The sequence below is a fragment of the Paralichthys olivaceus genome, chromosome 9 (assembly GCF_024713975.1).
Source record: "Paralichthys olivaceus isolate ysfri-2021 chromosome 9, ASM2471397v2, whole genome shotgun sequence".
Lineage (NCBI taxonomy): Eukaryota > Metazoa > Chordata > Actinopteri > Pleuronectiformes > Paralichthyidae > Paralichthys > Paralichthys olivaceus.
Window position 1 is genome coordinate 23,836,369 of NC_091101.1, and position 18,252 is coordinate 23,854,620.

The window sequence follows — 18,252 nt, forward strand, 5'->3', positions numbered from 1 at the left end:
CCTGTGTATTGTGTGCACACACGTGTCAAACAAAGCCGCTGTCGCCTCTCTGTGTGTGTTACGCCGTGTGTCTGTGAGCGGTGTTGATAATTCCGCCGCGGGTGTCAGCAGGTGAAGGCAGCGCGGTTGTCGGCGGACAGGAGGGGGAAGTGTTGTCACTGGGTCTGCAGCTCTTCTCCAGCAGTCATGGCCGGGATTAAAGGTGTGATGCTTTTCATTCTTTTTTAAATTTATTTACCCGAGAAGGAGCCTCTGAATTCGGCCTCAGCTCGCGCAGCTGCGTTAAAATAACTCGCGGACGTGCGGGTGCGTTCCCCACGTTTAGCGAGCTAACGGTTTTAGCTAGCCGCAGGGCCAGTGTTATAGCATTAGCTCGTAGCTGAACTAGCTTCTTTTTTTCTGATTAGCTGCGTTATGAACAATAACACACACTCACACCAGCTGCTGCTTGTTTCACGTTTGACGTAAGAAACCGTATTTAACTGAATAACAATAACAAGAGTGCAGCAGCGCAGCGGTGGAGGAGTCGATGCTAACACTTTAACTTGACTGAGAAGCTGATGCTCGATGCAAGTGGATTAAATTGCTGTTAACCAGCAGAACTCAGTGTTGCCAACACTGAGCGTTATCAGCGTGGTTTCCTCTGCTAATGCTGCTGTTAACACGTGAAATCAGCTGATTCATCACATGGTCGACCACAGGGGCCCTGCTGCTGCTGCTGCTGCTGGGAGGGGGGTGTCTGGGGGGTCCTGGGGGCCACACATGCAGAGACAGATGGTGTGTGTGTGTGTGTGTGTCTTTGTCCCTGATGGTTACTGTCTTCTGTCTGTCCTGCAGCTCTCATCAGTCTGTCCTTCGGAGGGGCCATTGGTCTCATGTTTCTCATGCTTGGATGTGCTCTCCCTGTGTACGAGTAAGTACCAGCATCACACACACACACACACACACAAATTGAGAAATCTGGGGGATATTCATACAAGTCATAGTGAAACTGATCAAATCCTGTGACACACAGAAGCTTTTTTCTTTTTTTCTGCCGGTTGTTGCAGCAGCAGAGAAACACTATATGCAAATAAGCTGTCGGGAGTGGAAGAGAGGTTTTCATTGCGGAGAGACGGATGATGGATATTTGCTTTTGTCAGATTATATCTTTTAGCCACAACACTGAATGTTCCAGGTCTCAGCTCAGTTATTAAGAATCACTGCCCCACAGCATCTTAACTTCACGGAAAACAAGATGTTGATGGAGAAGAAATGAACAGTTAATTACCACAAATCAATCCTTAAACTCCTGCTGAGTCTTTCAGGAGCCTCTTGACAGTTGCCTGCTTTGCTTGGTTTGTAATCCTGGGATCTGATTGATCAGTGAAATTCAGACACTTCTCTAAGGTTGTGTGTATTTGCAGCCCACCACACACCTCCAACAGAGATGGATGTAGCTGATTTGTCTTTTCAGCGAAGCCCTGACAAAGTTTTTGTTGTCCCTGACATGAGGTGACGAGCGTGGGGGAAAGATCTGGCTCTGGTGGTTATCTCATCTCATTTTCCTCTTTGTCATGATGAAGATACGAGGCCTCAGACCAGCAGACTGTAGGAGAGGAAGCAATAAGTGTTTATTATTAGTAGTAGAGCCTCACTGGTATTATCTGCCAATCTGAACATGTTAATAATACAGGCTGGTCCATATGGAGTACTTGCTTTTTCATTATTTATTATCGATAGCTTATTTTAATTCAGTTTTTAAAAAATGTGCATCTTAGTAGAGTATGTTTTTTTAAGATAATCTAATTTTCTTAAAAGGTTTACTGTTTAAATGAACTTTTATCCATAATTTCATCTCGTGTATTTGCATCCAAAAGAACCATATCTGCTGCATTGTGTTATTTTTTTCCTTCATCCGTCAGTTTATACCTTGTGGGAATTAATTTCTTCCTCTTTTTTCCATCTTCAGCAAATACTGGCCTTTGTTCCTCCTCTTCTTCTACATCCTCTCTCCGATCCCTTACTGCATCTCGCGGAGGGTGATTGACGACACAGACTCGGCCAGTAACGCCTGCAAAGAGCTGGCCATCTTCCTCACGACGGGCATCGTCATTTCAGCCTTCGGCCTGCCCATCGTCTTCGCAAGAGCTGAAGTTGTAAGTCACTGGAGTCGTAGCTTTGTGGTCCCTCTTTCCTTTTTTTTTCTTTTACCAAAATATACAGTAGATATACCTCATGAAGAATTTGAGAACAACAAACAAACAACGGCAGAAACATAACCTCTCTACCATTAATCACTGGCGGCTGCTTTTTCTCCTGTTAACTGTTGCAGTTGGTTTTGACCTGGATAATGTTAATGAATGATTTCCTCTGGTGTTGGTTTTTTACAGATTGCCTGGGGGGCGTGTGCGCTTGTGCTAACGGGTAACATAGTCATCTTCGGGACAATCCTGGGCTTCTTCCTCGTCTTCGGCTCCAACGACGACTTCAGCTGGCAGCAGTGGTAAAGCAGCAGAGGGAGGGAACGGGGGGGGGACCTTAGTCTGAACTGTTTTTATTAGCATTATTATTATAATTATTATTATGGTATTACTGTTTGGTTATTGTTGTTGTTATTTATATGATGACCACCACCCATCAATAGACTCACACCAAACCAGTGCAATACGTTGTTTTTCTTTTCTGTTTTTACTGCCTGCATCATGTTGAACTGAAACTATGGTGGGACGGAAAACTGACTCTCACTTTTTAATCATTCCACGTTTTGAATTTTGCTCTCTGACTTCTGTGCGTCAGTTTTCGTTTTTGAGCAACGCCAAACAACTTCTTGCGTTATCTGTGAAACTAATCAAAAACAGACACTAAAATTTAATCTCACCAAAAGGACAGGGTCAGTGTCTGTGGCTTCTATTTTGTCCCAATTAGTTAATTCACTGAAAATGCTGTGAATAAGCTTCTTTTTTTCCCCACTATGTTGAGAGTGAGACTACATCCATACTACTACAGCTGGTGTCCTCGCTACTACAGAGTTTTAGTGCTGCTTAAATGGAGACTTTGGAAACTCTACCGGCTGTTTTCTTTTGACGTGAGTTTATTTATTTTCGTCACACTAAAGGGCACAAATGCAGCTGATAGATTCTCAGCTTGTTGTTTATGTTCTGCTAAAATCACTAAGCTGTGAAACTTGGCGAACAAATCTAGAGGAAAGATGTGTGTTGTGAGAACTGGGCTTCACTGCCACCAACCATACACAACCTTCAGACCTTTTAAAATGTCACTTAAATCTGCTGTCCCCCCAAAAATGTGATCGCTTTCTCGTCACATGAAATAAGGCGGCGGCCCTCAGAGGTGTTTGTTTCCTCTCATCTCAGAGAAGAGGATTATATTCAAACGGCCTGACGGCCCCTGCAGAGATCAAATTAAACTGACTCTGTGATTTCCCAGGTGCCAACAGGATGCAGGCTGCTTATTCATTCGTGTTGTTTCGCATCTGATAGCTTCCTCAAACGACTGCGTTAGCGTCGCGGTGTCAGGTCAAGAGAGCACGGAAAGCCTGCGGTGGCTGCCAGCTAGTGCGGGATAAGCTGGAGGTCATCAGGCAAGCAACAGTATAAGACCTGGGCTACTTATAAAGACGGTCAGCTGCTAACAGCCCTTAAGCTTTTAAATGTGACTCCCGTGTTTGGACTCCTTCAAAGTAAAAGAATCCAGACGCTCTATGTTCATTAATTTAACACATTAGGTTCAGATTCTGAGTTCATGCCGTCACTTTTCCTCACACCAGCATGACCCGGATCAAAAACACAAGTTATGTCTCATTATTTCTTTTAATTTTCAAGTTTTTTGTTTTATTTCCTCTTCCTGTGTGAAGGAAATGTGTATGTCGTTTTGTTAAATCTGTTCTGGGATCAGTTTGATGCAGCTCTCCTGTCATTATGTTTAACTGAATTAGCGTCGGCTAAACGCGGATTAATGCATCTGCTGCCTCGTCGAAGCACTGTTGAGTCGGGTGTCGAACAAGTGAGATTTTTATTTCTCTGGATGTTGTTTGAAAATGTGTTCTCTGGAAGATCTTTTAAACAAATGTTTAGATTTTATTTTGTCCTTTTCAAGAAGTTTTTGTCACTTTGGGCTGCAACTGATTCATTCGCAGGTTATATCTTCGATCAGTTGATTTATAAATTGGTCCATAAAACATCTACAAAAAAAAAAACCATGGAGCACAAGGGGACGTCATCAAGGTTCTTGTTTTGTTCAACCCCTAAAATATTTAATTGTTTTTCATTTTAGACAAAGAAAAGCAGCAAATTCTCACATTTTAGAAATTGGAGAAATCAATTTTTAACGACAGTGTTGCTAGAAAAAATGTCAAAGGATGAACTGATCACCAAAACAGTTGCTTATCAAAGTGATAAATCGTTGCAGCTCTATATTATATTTTTGTAGTTGGGTTTCCATACACAGCAGATTTCCAATGGAAGTTTTGTATTGTGTTGAAGACGCTCACAGTTTTCACTAAGTCTGTCCCACAGTTACTGTAAAATTTCAAATTTTAAACCCTCTTTTCATGATTTTTACAAACACTCATTCATTTTACAAAACTTGCTTTTAGGGTTTAGTTGAAAATAAGGTAAAATACAGGATGTTCATTCACTTTGATGCTGAGAAGTAGAAGTCAGCGCATGTGGGAGCCAGGAGGTGATTAAACAAGGAGCGTAAAGTTAAAAACTCTGCCAGAAATGTATGGTTTTACAGTAAACCATTGTTTATTTGGAAGTTACTGAAGTACAAATACCAACGAGCCAAAACGTTAAGACAGGAAACTGTTTTTCATGTTGCAGTTGATAAGTGAATTTAACTTAGTGGAGCCAAGAAGTCAAGGAAATGAAACTAAAAAGTAAGTTTCATTACCACTGACCAAAAAAAGTATTGATGATAACCTCCCAGCTCGAGCGGCACAAACATGAGAATCCTTCAAAGTTCCTTTAAAGTGAACTTTTACCAGTTTTGACATTCTGCCGTGGTCATATTTTATCAAAAAGAACACAAAGAACATTTCCTTTGTTAAACTTTAACTTTTCAGTACGTGAAAAAACACAAAATAAAAACTATTGTCAAGGAGAGAAATCTGCAGAGGGAACCCACGACTCCAACTTTGACCTGACGACTGTTTCTCAGCACGATGAACCAACGTTAACCGTCCACGCTCTGTTGTAATATTTCCTGTGTGGCACCTGATTCTTCCAGAGATCATAACCTCAGCGAAGGCATTGATTGTATTGAAATGGCGGCTTTTTGGTTTCTGTTGAAAACAAACAGTATTTAAATGTTGAAAACTACTGACATGATTTGTGCATGTTTTTTTTTATTTTTTATTTATGTGACACCACTTTTGAATCTAAAAGAAAAAGCTCTAAACAGTAGATTTACCCTCTGGTGGTCGGGGAGCCTGTCTGTGAGCGGGGGACTCCATATTGTTTCCTGAGGTGTGAACATCTGTATGAATTTAAATTTGTCAAATGTTCTCTGACTTTCTGTTCCGTGTTCTGAATCATCTCCCTGGTGGGACGCAGTTTCTCTCTGACTTTCTGTTCTGAAGACACATTTTTTTCTTTTTCTCACAGATTTGGGAGGATGCTGTATTTATTTATTTGAACGGATGCGTTGCCATTTTCTATCTACAACTCTTATGTTAATGAAGCAGAAGTCAACAGGGTGGTTTTCCTTCTTTCTTTTTTTTTTTCTTTTTTTTTAAATAAACGCCATTTTTGAACATGCTCTCCTCTGAGTGACTACAAATACATTCGCTCTGCTGCTCCACCGGTCACCAATCAAATAAAAATCCTAAATGTAAAAAAAAATATATATATAATTTATCATCTGATAAATAGAACAAAAACTGGTAACACTTTATATTAGGGAACACAACCATTAACTAGTTGCTTATTAGCCTGGATATTAGAAGCATATTGGCTTTTTATTAGTCATTACACTTATTAGTGCTTTAGTCTTAATGACCTTATTCTGCAACTACTCCATTAATTAACAGTTTTCCCTTAATAACCTCCTAATTACTGCTTATTGATGGAAAGTAAGGAAGTTGTTGTGCGTGAATTACAATCAAGTGCTTGGATATGTTCACTTTGTGTGTTCCCTGATATAAAGTGTTTCCCAGAAACTGTATAGTGTAACAGAGTAATACAGTTTATTTGCCTCCCTCTGCTGACAGGAAACGTTATGGCAGGTTCATGAGCAGCTGCATGAAGAGTTCAATCCACAGAATCACAGAATGTGACTGAGTCACCAGAAATGACAAGAGAAACACCAGTGGTCAATAAACATCAAGTTCCAACAATAACTGATTTTTAAATGTTTTACTGATGTGGAGAAATTTTCAAAAGGTTTCAGATCAGGACCTGGATCAAAACACACACACGTCAGTGATATATTCCTCTAGAGAACGTACAGAATAAGACAGAACAGACCTGAGGTGGCAGCAGTGAACCCACCAGCCTGCCAGATACAACATGTCTGACTTGCAGCAGCTCCCTCCTGCAGCATTCACCGCCTCGGGGGACAATTTTAACAGAAACGTGTAAAAGAAGAATGTAAAATATAATGTAAAAGAAGCCGACAATTAGTGCATGAGTCATGATTTTCCTTCTTATTCAAGCAGCAGAGACAGTTGGTAACAAAACACACACAAACACACACACACACACCAGCAGCAGCAGCAGCAGCAGCTCACCTCTGTGTTTTGACAACAGCAGCTTTGATTAATGCTTAAACTTGCCCTCCAGTCTTCATGCGAAGAGGGAGTTAAAAATTGCAGTCTCATCTGAACCTGGGGGACACTCCCGCCCTGCCCCGAGGATCATGGGAAGGTGTTAGAGGTTTTAGAGAGAGGAGAGCGTCTCAGAGACACATGAGCATGAGGAGGTTTTTCAGAACTCAGCGGGACGAAGACTTCGGTCAGATCCAGTATCTGACGGCCAAGTGCACACGCCTGGCTCATGACAAAGGTCGGTCATGTGCTGCTTTTCAACTATCTGCTCTATGTTCCGTTATTAATTTGTTTAGTTTTATTACTTATCATGCCGATCATCACCTTTGCACACAGCACCTTCACCACCAGTTAGCACATGAAACACCCACTGTCATAGTTTCTATGTTTGCATGTTGTTTGCATGTTGCATGTGTGCAAATGTGTGAAACAACATTTGACACTAAATGACAGTAAAAGTAAAATTTTAGAGGAGAGCATGTTTCGCAGTGTTTTCATATATTCATGGTTTAACTGCCACTGTGGGTTTTTTTTCACTCAGTTGTCAGTTTATTAGGAACACCCAGCTGAAAACAGTGCAGTCTGATACAACAGCTTTCTGCACTGAAGCCTCCTTCAGATAAAGTTATAACATCATTATAGGAGGTTGTTGGTTTCTATTTGTGTTTCAGCGACTTTGTAAATAACAGAAACAGCTCTTATGCAACATCCACAGACAGAATCGACTTTAACCAGTCTGAGCACGAGCAGGGTTTATTTCAGGACTGTTGTTATTTAACCTGCATTATTTTAATTTCATCAAATATTAACTCAGTTTAAAGATTAATTGGGAAAAGCACAAAACTCAGTTACACTTTGATAATGACTGATGATTATATCAAGAGACAGGTTTATAAAAAAACAGGTTTTGTTAAACACAGTTCAAGCTTTTAGAAAATACCAGAAGTACCAAGATGACTGTGAAGTAAAGGTCACTTGAAAGTGAAATGTGATTTACAGACAGTAAAACAGTTTAAAACTAAACTGTGAAACTAAAACAGAATGATCCCATGAAAACTACAACGCAGCGACAATAACCTTTTATCACATCACCACGGTAAATAATCAGGGAAACGACAGGTCGGGGGTCAGTTTAATTAAAGAATAACTTCCCATCTCTGACTGTTGGATGATATTTTCTCGAGGCCTCAAGAGTTAAGACCAGAAAGTGTCTAGTAATACAAAACTTAAGATTTAACCAGAGCCAGTGTTCGTACCTGTGATATCCAGAGCTGAACATTCAGATCTGTAAAACCATCCAAACCACTATGTACTGTAATTTGTAAAACATGAATTACTGATGTTGTGTTAATAACACATATATGATAATATTGTTTAAATCAATCCAGAGCGTCTTCAACCATCATAGGAATCATGACGGTGAAATCCATCATCGTCTGTCTGCACAACCTCAATAGTCATATTTTATTAGTAGTGTTTTGGAATCATTTAAAAAAATTAAACACACAATAAACAAAATCAAAAATGAAACTGACCAAACTAAAGCTTCATATATTTTGTAGCTGTAACTCACGTATCCAAGTGTGAAGCAGATCTTCTGTAGCTGGTGCTCCTCCTGACTCTGGTTGGGTGTTTTGCGGCTGCAGCAGTCCTCGACCGGGAGTTCCTGGTGTCCAGAGAGAGGGAGAGGAGGCTGCAGAACGACCTGGAGGCTGTGACGACTCGACTCCTCCACCAGGAGCAGCTGAACGTGGAGCTGAGGATGAAGCACGACCAGCTCAGCGGCAGAATCCACCAGCAGCAGGTGAGCCGCCGGACGAGGAGCCGCTCTGTGGACAGAAACCTAAAACATCACAGACTCAATGGAAAAACACAAATTAAATTAAATACATGAGTACAACTCTTCTACTCAAAAGGATTTCTTACAATATTTCATTTTTGACAGTTATTCCACATTTATTTACTGATTATAAATTATAAATTTTAAATAGAGGCATTTACATTTTCAGCTTTAGGACCAACTTCATCCTTTCACACATTTCCCAGGTAAGTTTTGAGCCTCAATATATAGAAATCTGAGATTGTCCTGAAAGAAATTATCCAACCAGATGGAAATCATGATTTATACACACGTGCCTGAAAAACACAATTATAATTAAACAGTAAAAAACAATTCCCATCGACCACAAAGCGTTTTTAACCCTAAACCTGATAAATAACTACAAATAAAAAGACAACACACATACAACGAAACTTGAATTAAGAACTTAAATAGAATTCTTAAAGATATGAACCTAAATAAAATGTATTTCTTCTTTGTTTTATTCTGTGAAATAAAAGCTTTCATAGATTTGTATTGATCAACCAACCGATAAATTGGTCAGGCTCTTAAAATAATTGAACTAAATGTTCCACAATTTAAAGCTAAAGTGAAACAGGCTGGTTTGTATAAATTGGGTTCAGATGTCCGTCAGTTTATTTTACTTTAATCGATATCAAAATGTTTCCCAACAACAACATTAAACTGTAATTCAACCTCTAACGTCCGTGCAGCAATTAGACTCTTGTTAGGAAACACTCACCTGAAGCCCAGAGCAATACAGAGTCATTATTTTTAGTTGTGTCATTTAACCTTGTGGTGTTTAACCTCATTACGGTCCCATAATTTAAATGTACATGGCCAATGGGCCACCGATGCCACAATTACAGTAATTACACTGGAACTGGGGCGAGCTGTAAATGCCAGTGTTAACATTCGGTAAATGCCGAGGTCTTTGGCGGCGGTCAACCAACACTTTTTCTGGGTATTTGGCTGCTCGACACAAGTTGTTTAGGTGCGAGCAGTTTAACTAAAGAGCAACTTGTTCTGGTTTCTCAGGCTGTTTCATTTAAATGCTCTTTAGATTTCAGAATATTTCACAGGACGAGACAAAAACGAGAAAAACGTGAGAGACAGCTGCTGAAAAATGTTGTTTTTTTTTCTTTCCAGATTGGGAACCCCTTGATTATGGGGCTTAACGAGTATTTTCAGCTCTTCTAGAAACTGCTGTGGTATTTCTCAGAGATTTGTGAGAGTGTGACTCACTCACTTTCCCCCAGAGATTGGATTTAGTTTCAGGTTGGGTCTTGCCATAAACCCTTTGACCTACATGTAGAGTTTTGTTTGACATCAATAGTGAATTCAGGTAAAAGACAATGAGAAGGAATGCATAGCTATAGAGCAGCTCATGGAAACAAGTGCGAGCATGAAGTCTTCATGAAAACAGAATCAAAATAAGAATATGCTGCAGAAAGAAGTAGTAGTAGAGTGTATGTTCGTAAATGTGCATGTGTGTAGATGAGGATCTGTGTGGTATCACCGTGTCTCTGTCGTGCAGGACCTGGTGCACTTGCTGCAGCAGCGTGTGGGCCTGCTGGTGGAGGAGAGCTCCCGGGACGCGGAGGTGCTGCGGCAGGTCGGCTCGGAGCTGCTGTGTCTGCAGAGCTCCGAGGTGAAGCTGGAGGGCCTGGTGGAGGAGCTCAACACCGAGGCACAGCACAAGGCCGCGGTGGCGGAGGGTCTCCGGGCGGAGCTGCACGGAGAGGCCCGGAACAGGGCCGCACAGACTGAGGGCCTCCAGGCGGAGCTGCACAGGTAGGACTACAGAAAACCTTGCTCGCTTGAGTCACACAGATGCAATGACAGATTCTAACATGTATTGTAAGTGGTCGTATGGATGGAGTTTCCTCTGCAGACAGTGTAACAGAAGAACACATTCTAAATAAAGCTGTGTATCAACTATTAACTTGAATGTGTTTTGTGTTAAGCAGCTTCTAAACCTCGGTCTGACTCCGTCCACGTGTTCGATCTTTGTGTTTCTGTCCTGAGCAGTAAGACGCTGGAGCTGGAGGAGCAACGAGACGTCAACACGACTCTGAGAGACGAGCTGAAGGATCTGGACAGAGCTCATCAGAAGCAGGCGAGTGAACCCAGAGTATCTCTTCAGTTTGATTGATGCTCATTGATGTTTAAACGTTATAGAAACCTTAGAGCACCAATAGACAGAAAAACGTTATCTAAAGGTTCTGCTTTTAAATATACTTATAGCCTCTAAATATATTTGAAAAAACAATGTGAAGACGTAAAGCAATACCTTTTAAAATTGAACAAGTAAAAGAACAGATATTTGCTGAAATAGAAAGAAAGAAAGAAAGGAAGAGCAAAAGAAACAGAGACGGGGGTGGATGTGACTGAACAAATGATTAGAATAGATAATAAATGAAATAATAATAAAAATAATGTATTTAAATTGCACATCACAGCAGTCACTCTTCATAAATCACAAAAAACAACCATGTACAACAAACAGGAATAAAAAGTTTAAATAAAATGAGACAAAGTTAGATGTGATGTGATCTTTGTCCAGCAGGTGTCAGGATCAGACTTTTCTCCTCCTCTCAGTGAACAGTCGAGCAGTTTTAATGGTTTTAGGAGGAAGAGGAGTTTTTCTCCTCGTCAGCTCCTCCTGAGATGATGCAGCTGCTCCTCTCGGCTCCAGTAATGGATTAACACTGTCCACGCTGTCTCAGGCTCATTCTGGTCAACGTGGCCGAGGGCCAGTGAGAAACAGTGAATAACAGCCACCGCTGGACTTTGAATAATTACGTTCATGAAACACAAAACCTCAAGGTTCAGATTTACACACTGGAGCCAAATTTTTAAAAAAAACCTACAACCACCCCAGAGAGCTCACTAATTCAGATCCTGCTGGCGTTGGGTTTGTGTGAGTGTGTGTTGGCTCCGGGCATCAGTGAAACATTCCTCCGTACCTGTCAGGACTTTCTCTTCTCCTTCTAATTCACACTTGGCTTCAGAGGCCTCACTCCCTCACTGGCCTCCGCTTCAACCGGCCCATCAGACAGCAGAACAATCCAGCTCCACAATTATCTTTTCAGTGAGAGTCCAAGAGAACAAAAAACCGGCCGACTGACAGAGAACAAAACTTAATGAGAACATTTATTTGTGGTGGATGGAGACCGTGAAAGTCCTGGGAGTCGGAGATTGAGTCAGACTCCTCTGCGTTTGCTCATCTTTCCAGACGAGAGCAGAGGGTTGGAGGTTTTTTTTGAATTTCTGACGTGTACAGAGCATTTCACCTCCTGCTCTTTGCTGTTGTCAACGTCCTGGTTTGAGATGAAATAAAGTGACGCTGAACTGATTGTTTAAAGGTCCGAGAGCTGCAGCAGGAGAACGAGAGAAGTCTGAGGAAACTGCAGGAGACAGCGGAGCAGTTCGAGTGGCTGTGTCAGCAGCAGCGATTCTGGATGTGTTGTGTCAAGAGGTTTGTACTTTCTCCCTGACGTCAGAGTAAAGATACAACAAAAAGCAAATCGTGAAATGGAATTGAAATTAAATAATGAAATGTTTGACATCGGGTTAGTAAACTTTGATATCAGGAGAAAAGTGGTGAATGAAACATTAAGTGATGAATTGTCAAATGATTTGATGAATTTAAATCTGATTTGATTATAACTTCATAGTTTTTTTACATCTTAGAGTGAGATCATAGAGATCATTTATCCTCCGCAACACAAAGTTAACATTTATCTTTCAAGAAAAGAAGCCTCGAGGGTGAAAGTGGAAAAACACGAGATAAGTGTGATGCTTCTGAATGAAAAATGGAATAACATGTCTTCCATTTGATTTGATAAACATTTTATTTTAATCTTTTATTTGCTCTGAGCTGGGCTGTGTTTCCACATTCATCATCCACAAAATCTACAATAATAGAACAAAAACAAGAGTTTTCAGCTGAAATGAACATTTTACTATTTTTAATTCTGTACACGTTGGATACTGGGGACTCCAGTTTTTTTTTTTTTTTTTATGTGCCACGAGTTTTATGATCACGTAAGCAGAAGAAGTTTTGCTAAATCCACCTATTTTAAATCTCACCAGTAAATATCAGTATTCCCCTTTGCACAGTCGGTGCAGTAAATATTTCTTTTAGGGCCGCAGCTAATAAAAGACCTTTCTCAGATTCAATGTGATCGGATTTTATTTTCTCGCTTCCTTTGTAGTTCAATCAGCCGTATTTCATCCCTCACTGTTTACAGTCTGAAAACTGCTGTTATACATTGTGCATTAAGAACATCTGAGGTCAACATGCAGCATGATCAGAAGTTATGGGGAAGTAAATCCATCGCTCTTTAAATCAGGTTTTATCGTCTTCTAATCGCTCAGGGAGTTTGAGCTTTGAAGGTGCAATAAGAGATGTGTGTGTGTGTGTTCATGTGTGTGTGTGTGTGTGTGTGTGTGTGTGTGTGTGTTCGTGTGCGTGCAGGGTAAAACAGTCTCTGATGGAGGAGAGAGACGCTCTGCTGCAGCAGGTCAACACGCTGCAGAAGAAAATTGAGAAACTGACCTCGAGGTCACACGGTGTCAGTCCCACACAGAGCCTGCGCTGCCCCCTACAGGACACTGAGACTCGCGAGGGGTAAGAAACAACTTTTAGAGAAGTCCTCGAATGTCCAGGGACATTTTCGTGAACTTTTCCGCGTGACGTGAAAGTGAAAAGTTGTCGAAAGCTGCTCTACCCATTTTTCTGTTGTTGTGAACGAGTCTCGTGCTCCTCCTCCCGTCTTCATATGTGTAAGACAAACTCAGGAAAATGTCCGGACACAATCCTGTGTACATTTTCCAGGGGACAACTTGTCGTGTGGCACTAACGACCCTTTTCCTACGAAGCAGTGCAACATCGTGGGATGCAGACGAGGTGACTGACCTGGAGTCTCAGGTGGAGAAATCAAACACGTTGTATGAGGAGCTCTTTAACCAGGTATTGAAATTTCTCTACTCAACAGGTGTCTGAATGGTCACGTTTCCTCTCTGCAGCATAAAGGTTATTTAAAATCTCCTGCACCCGTTCAGTCTTGTGAAATCTTTGTGCAGGAAACACGTGCAAACCTCAGGGGTGAAATATTAGTGATTCGTCAGAGAGAGTTAATATTCGTTGCCGTCAGTACATCTTTGATGAGTGTGTCTAAGTGGGTGTTTTCTTTCAGCTGCAGGCTCTTTGAAGGAAAGAGGATCTGAGGTGCCTGTACGGTTACTTAAAAACTCTTTGGCAAACAAATATGGAGCCATAACAAATTCTGATTTCTTCAGATCTCTCACATGTGAAGTAGAACTGTGGTTATTTCCATTATTCAATAATCTGCCTGTTATTTTCTTGTTTTGTCTATAAAATGTAGAGAAATTCCCAACAACTCAAGGAGCTGAAACCAATAAATTCAATTTACGACAATTTACAACAAAGAGAAAGAAGCAAATCTTCAAAATTGCTGGAGAAATTAAATGATTATCAAAAAACAAAAACGGACACAGACGTTCGTGGCTTTTTTCGCACCGAAGCCTCGAAGTTCAATGTGCGTCATAACGTGGCAAAGACCAAGTGCAGCGTGAGACTGTAGACTGTGAAAGTAAAGAAGCAATGAGTGCGTTCACCCAGGTGTCACGTCTCCATCACTGCCGCTAAAAACCTGTGTTTACTGCAGAGTCATTCGACTCAGGAGTGAACGCTGATTGTGTCCAATCCCATCGCAGTAAAAGCCAGATGTTGGTGGGAGCTCGTGGGTTTTCTGACCAGTGGAAAGAGCCTGTAGAGGATTTATCACCTATACTGCAGCCAGGCACCATGGGGGGGGGGGTAGAGACCCATGATAAGACGTCTTGCAGGAGGTGTGGGAACGTTACACAAATTGCTGCTGATCATAAACGCAGGTTGGACCTTTAGTTGAACGCGGTCTTCAGATCGGCTCGGTGTACACTGCAGCTCTCGGGGGGGAAAAATATCAGAAATCTAATATTCTTGGTGGCACAGCTGCCAGTGCACTGCGGCTGCTTTTGGTGCCTGAGTTGTCAAAACTCTGAAGCTTCGTGAGCACTGATGTCTCATTAGTGTTTTTTATTTTGTCTGTCTGCTGCGTAGTCTCACAAGGACGTGCAAGTGTTCGGCAGCAGTGCACGCAATCTGGAGGAGCATGAATGATGGAGGATCACGCAGCATCATAAAACGGCCACCAGGGGGCTCAGGATTAAACCATTATGCTCATTATTTGGTGGATTTTAGTCATAAAACATTAAGCAGATGTTTATGGTCCCCAGAGGATGTTTCCTAATGACTCCAGTGATTCCCTGACACGTGGCTTGTTCCATTATCAATGTTTCAATTCATCCAGTTATTTGGTTTGTAGACGGCGTGCGTCTGACGTTTGAATGGAGAAAATGAACGAACTGGTTCAACTCATGTGTAAAATGCAACACAGAGTGCTGAACATATAAAAGTAAATAGTCACAACAACTATAATAAAACAATAAAAACAAGGAAGATGAACTAAAATACAACTGAATTTTATATATGTATATATTTATATACACAAACATACATATACACATACATCAGATTAAAAAAAACACTTAGTGTAGTAAAAAATCTTAAGATTTAGTTTGAAACGATGGTTCAGTTGAATCCAGACCACCCCTTTTGGTCAGACTAAATTCTGGTGGGTTGGTCTGGAACGTGAGGAAACTTTCACACAGTCTGTTATTTAGATCTGGACCAAACACAGAATGTGTAAAAGTGTCTGAAAACTTTTGCAGGATCACCAAAAACAGTTTCTGGAAACAGATCAAGTGAATGAACGATGACGGACTTTGACCAAAAGGTTCAGAGGAGAGACTGAAAGTAAAGGCAGAAGAAAACATCTGTTCTTGCTGCAGGAAGCAACTTTTAGGTTCACGGGGACATAAGAAACAAACATAGGAACTTTTACACTTTAGTGGTTTTATTCAACCTGCTCCTTACGTAATCAGAAAATCAAGTTATTTTTTTGTTAAAGCGTTAAATAACTAAACATGATGATTGAATAAACATCATTTATTTTCTGGGTACATGAAGTTTTATTTCCATATACAACCTGATCTTTGTCATGAAGATCCAGGAGGGTCAAAATGTCTTTTTCAGCCAGGGAGCTGTAATCCAGCGAGCAGACACATGAGAAGAACCCCTCATCTTAAATAAACAGGCACTTTAAAGACAAATACGAGGGAACCCCAAACATGTTCCCTGTGGAACCCCAGCAGAGATTTATGTGAAACCTACTTCTGTTTTTTAGAGTTCGTCTAATCCGGTTCAGTCCGTTAAACTTTTGGACCAGAGACAAGTGCAACTCTCAGGGGTGAAACTCAAAATTCAAAACACAGAGATAATCATCAGAGGATGACTGCCAGCCCCCTGTGGACTTATAGTGCTGCCAGAACATTTATACAACTGATACTTCATGAGTCTAATCAGTGTTTTATTTTTTTTCTGTCCATCTGCTTTAAAGAGTTAGAGGGCTCTGAGAAACTTTTGATTGCAAAGCCACTTTGCAATCAAACAGGAACCCCACAACGCTGCACAAAAACCTCCTACAGGAAGCATTCAGAAATCCTGACAGGGTCTCAAAAGCTTCAAACTCCTGCAGGATTTTCTTTTTTTTTTTTTACAAGGAAGCACCCAAAAGGTGTAAAAGCTCCCGCATCCTCAGAGTGACAGGCTCAGTGTTTTTTAAAAATCGGTGGATAAGAGGAAGCCTGACAGACGGAACACAGGGCAAAAAGTTGTGTGCGAGCGACTGCCAGTCCCCAGTGGAGCTGTTGTGCTTCCCAGAGACTTCAGGGATCTCTGATACTTTCTGCACCGGAGTCACATCAGGCCTTTTCTCTGTCTGTCTGTCTGTCGGCTGCTCGTGGCTTCCTCCCAAACCGTCCGCGAACTCTTCCAAAGCAGCAGAGAGATGACTAATACTAATAATGACTGGAGGGAGGTGACTGCCAATAGCCTCTGTGCTTCGTTCCCCTCACCTCTCACAGGCTCTGCGCTGCAGTTCTTGGGATAATTATTCTGATTGAGTGCAGATGATTCAGAGACTTTTCTTTTTTTTTTAGAGCTGAGAGAGGGAGGAAATTCAGCTGGAGGAGCAGGGACTGCCGGAGACATGAAGGAAACAGCCATGATAAAACACATTAGTGGCTCTGACATGATTTATACGAACGGCAAACTCACAGCGTGTAGATATAAGATTTGTTCTGAGATGATAGAAATAAAACCACATGGAACCGATGATACTGGAAACATTTGGTGATTTGCAGATCAAATCTGAATCTGGTTGGAAAGTTTGAATATTTTTAACTTGAACATGACCATATTGGCCTGGTGTAATTTATATATATATATGTATATATAGAATGACCCTTGATCGGTTGAGCAAGCGTATCGCTAGAAACTAAATACCGCGGCTCCACATCATGATTATTACGACTTCAAATGACGACACCTCTATCTGGGAGTACAGACGTGTCACCCATCTTTATATACAGTCTATGCTCTATCTTATTATCTTGCTATTAAAATGCATAAAAATCTTACTGGGGAATTTCTTATCCTGAAGGCGTAACTTATATTTATTGTCTTTGCTCATCTTCGCTGACTGTTTATTTTTCTGTCCTCAGGCAGGGAGTCCGATCAACAGACACCAGAAACCTCCGTGAGGACTTGAGCCCGGACTCTTCTGTGTTTTCTATTCCCAACGTCTGCAGACCAGGAGACGACGACTGGACGTTTGCTTGTGTGGTTTGCGATGTAGAATACTTCCCATCATTGTGTAAGAATAAAAAACAGACAGTAACCATGCATTCACTTTGTCGTCCGCAATTCTTCACCTGTCGTCGTGATACACGTCAGATTTAAACACCGTCCTTCGCTCTGCTGTCACACATGCACATCACGTGTGTTGTCTGGTCACATTTTCCAGTAATTGTGCTTTATTCAGACCTCGTAATCACCAGCGCTAACAAGAGCGAAAGCACCTGAGAATGTTCCTTTGTGTTTTCGTTTTGTTGTTTTGCCAGCGAGTCCTCGCAGGGGGAACCAGCAGCTGCTGCACAGAGGGAACAGACGTGTTGTTTTGACCAACATGAAGCTCCACTCGTTGATCTGTTCCGCTTATTGAGACTCTGAGCGTCACAACTTTTCACTTTTACCCACGGGCGTTTCCTCGGCCAAGACACTGTGAGGTGATTAAAGCTAATGATGACGAGTCACACTCTTCATCATGTGTGAAACATGTGATAAACACGTGTTGTAAAGGAAACAGCGATTTACGGATGATGCTAATGTTTGGACCAGGAAGCATTCTGTCTCTTATGTACGTCTTTGTGCATCTTTGGATGTTTCAAATAAATATGGACGACATGACTGCTCCTCACAAGTGAAGCTTGATCACCCCCTGGTGGTTGGCTGCAGTATTTGCTCCATGTTAGTGAATGGGACATGGGCCAAAGGTTTGTGTCCTTGCTGGTAGTTCTGTGTTGTATGATGTAAGTATACATTTTTCTTATAAGTCTGGTTGGTCGAGAGTGTGTAACAGCAGGATCTTGATACCGTGGCTCCACTACAAAAATA

The 18,252-nt window shown here is 41.3% G+C and overlaps 2 protein-coding genes across 5 annotated transcripts; both read left to right on the forward strand.

The window, feature by feature from the left end:
- The first annotated feature begins 42 nt into the window (after positions 1-42).
- leprotl1 (leptin receptor overlapping transcript like 1) lies at positions 43-6,296 on the forward strand. 3 transcript variants are annotated; one of them, XM_020103788.2, is made up of 5 exons: positions 43-202; positions 838-913; positions 1,952-2,138; positions 2,373-2,485; positions 5,607-5,759. In XM_020103788.2, coding segments are annotated over exons 1-5 (393 nt in total). In that variant the 5' UTR covers positions 43-186; the 3' UTR covers positions 5,608-5,759. The 3 variants fall into 3 exon arrangements, with proteins under 3 accessions (XP_019959347.1, XP_069388164.1, XP_019959346.1); XM_069532063.1 differs by lacking the exon at positions 5,607-5,759 and adding an exon at positions 6,212-6,296 and having other exon boundaries at positions 47-202; XM_020103787.2 differs by lacking the exon at positions 5,607-5,759 and having other exon boundaries at positions 47-202; positions 2,373-2,489.
- Positions 6,297-6,785: 489 nt separating this feature from the next.
- Positions 6,786-17,483, forward strand: LOC109640011 (hyaluronan-mediated motility receptor-like). 2 transcript variants are annotated; one of them, XM_020103783.2, is made up of 8 exons: positions 6,786-7,004; positions 8,413-8,570; positions 10,144-10,400; positions 10,638-10,725; positions 11,975-12,087; positions 13,090-13,242; positions 13,494-13,584; positions 17,301-17,483. In XM_020103783.2, exons 1-8 carry the CDS (start codon positions 6,908-6,910, stop codon positions 17,337-17,339), a joined length of 996 nt encoding a protein of 331 aa, XP_019959342.2. In that variant the 5' UTR covers positions 6,786-6,907; the 3' UTR covers positions 17,340-17,483. The 2 variants fall into 2 exon arrangements, with proteins under 2 accessions (XP_019959342.2, XP_019959343.2); XM_020103784.2 differs by having other exon boundaries at positions 6,789-7,004; positions 13,497-13,584.
- The last annotated feature ends 769 nt before the right edge of the window (positions 17,484-18,252 follow it).

Bases quoted from the DNA above. Each gene is read 5' to 3' on its own strand.
- LOC109640011 (XM_020103783.2), top strand. From the start codon at position 6,908: ATGAGCATGAGGAGGTTTTTCAGAACTCAGCGGGACGAAGACTTCGGT. The intron at 10,401-10,637 runs GTAGGACTACAG...TGTCCTGAGCAG, and splicing joins CTCCAGGCGGAGCTGCACAG to TAAGACGCTGGAGCTGGAGG. The intron at 12,088-13,089 runs GTTTGTACTTTC...GTGTGCGTGCAG, and splicing joins TGGATGTGTTGTGTCAAGAG to GGTAAAACAGTCTCTGATGG.
- leprotl1 (XM_069532063.1), top strand. The intron at 2,139-2,372 runs GTAAGTCACTGG...GGTTTTTTACAG, and splicing joins TCTTCGCAAGAGCTGAAGTT to ATTGCCTGGGGGGCGTGTGC. The intron at 2,486-6,211 runs GTAAAGCAGCAG...CTCTGCTGACAG, and splicing joins GACTTCAGCTGGCAGCAGTG to GAAACGTTATGGCAGGTTCA.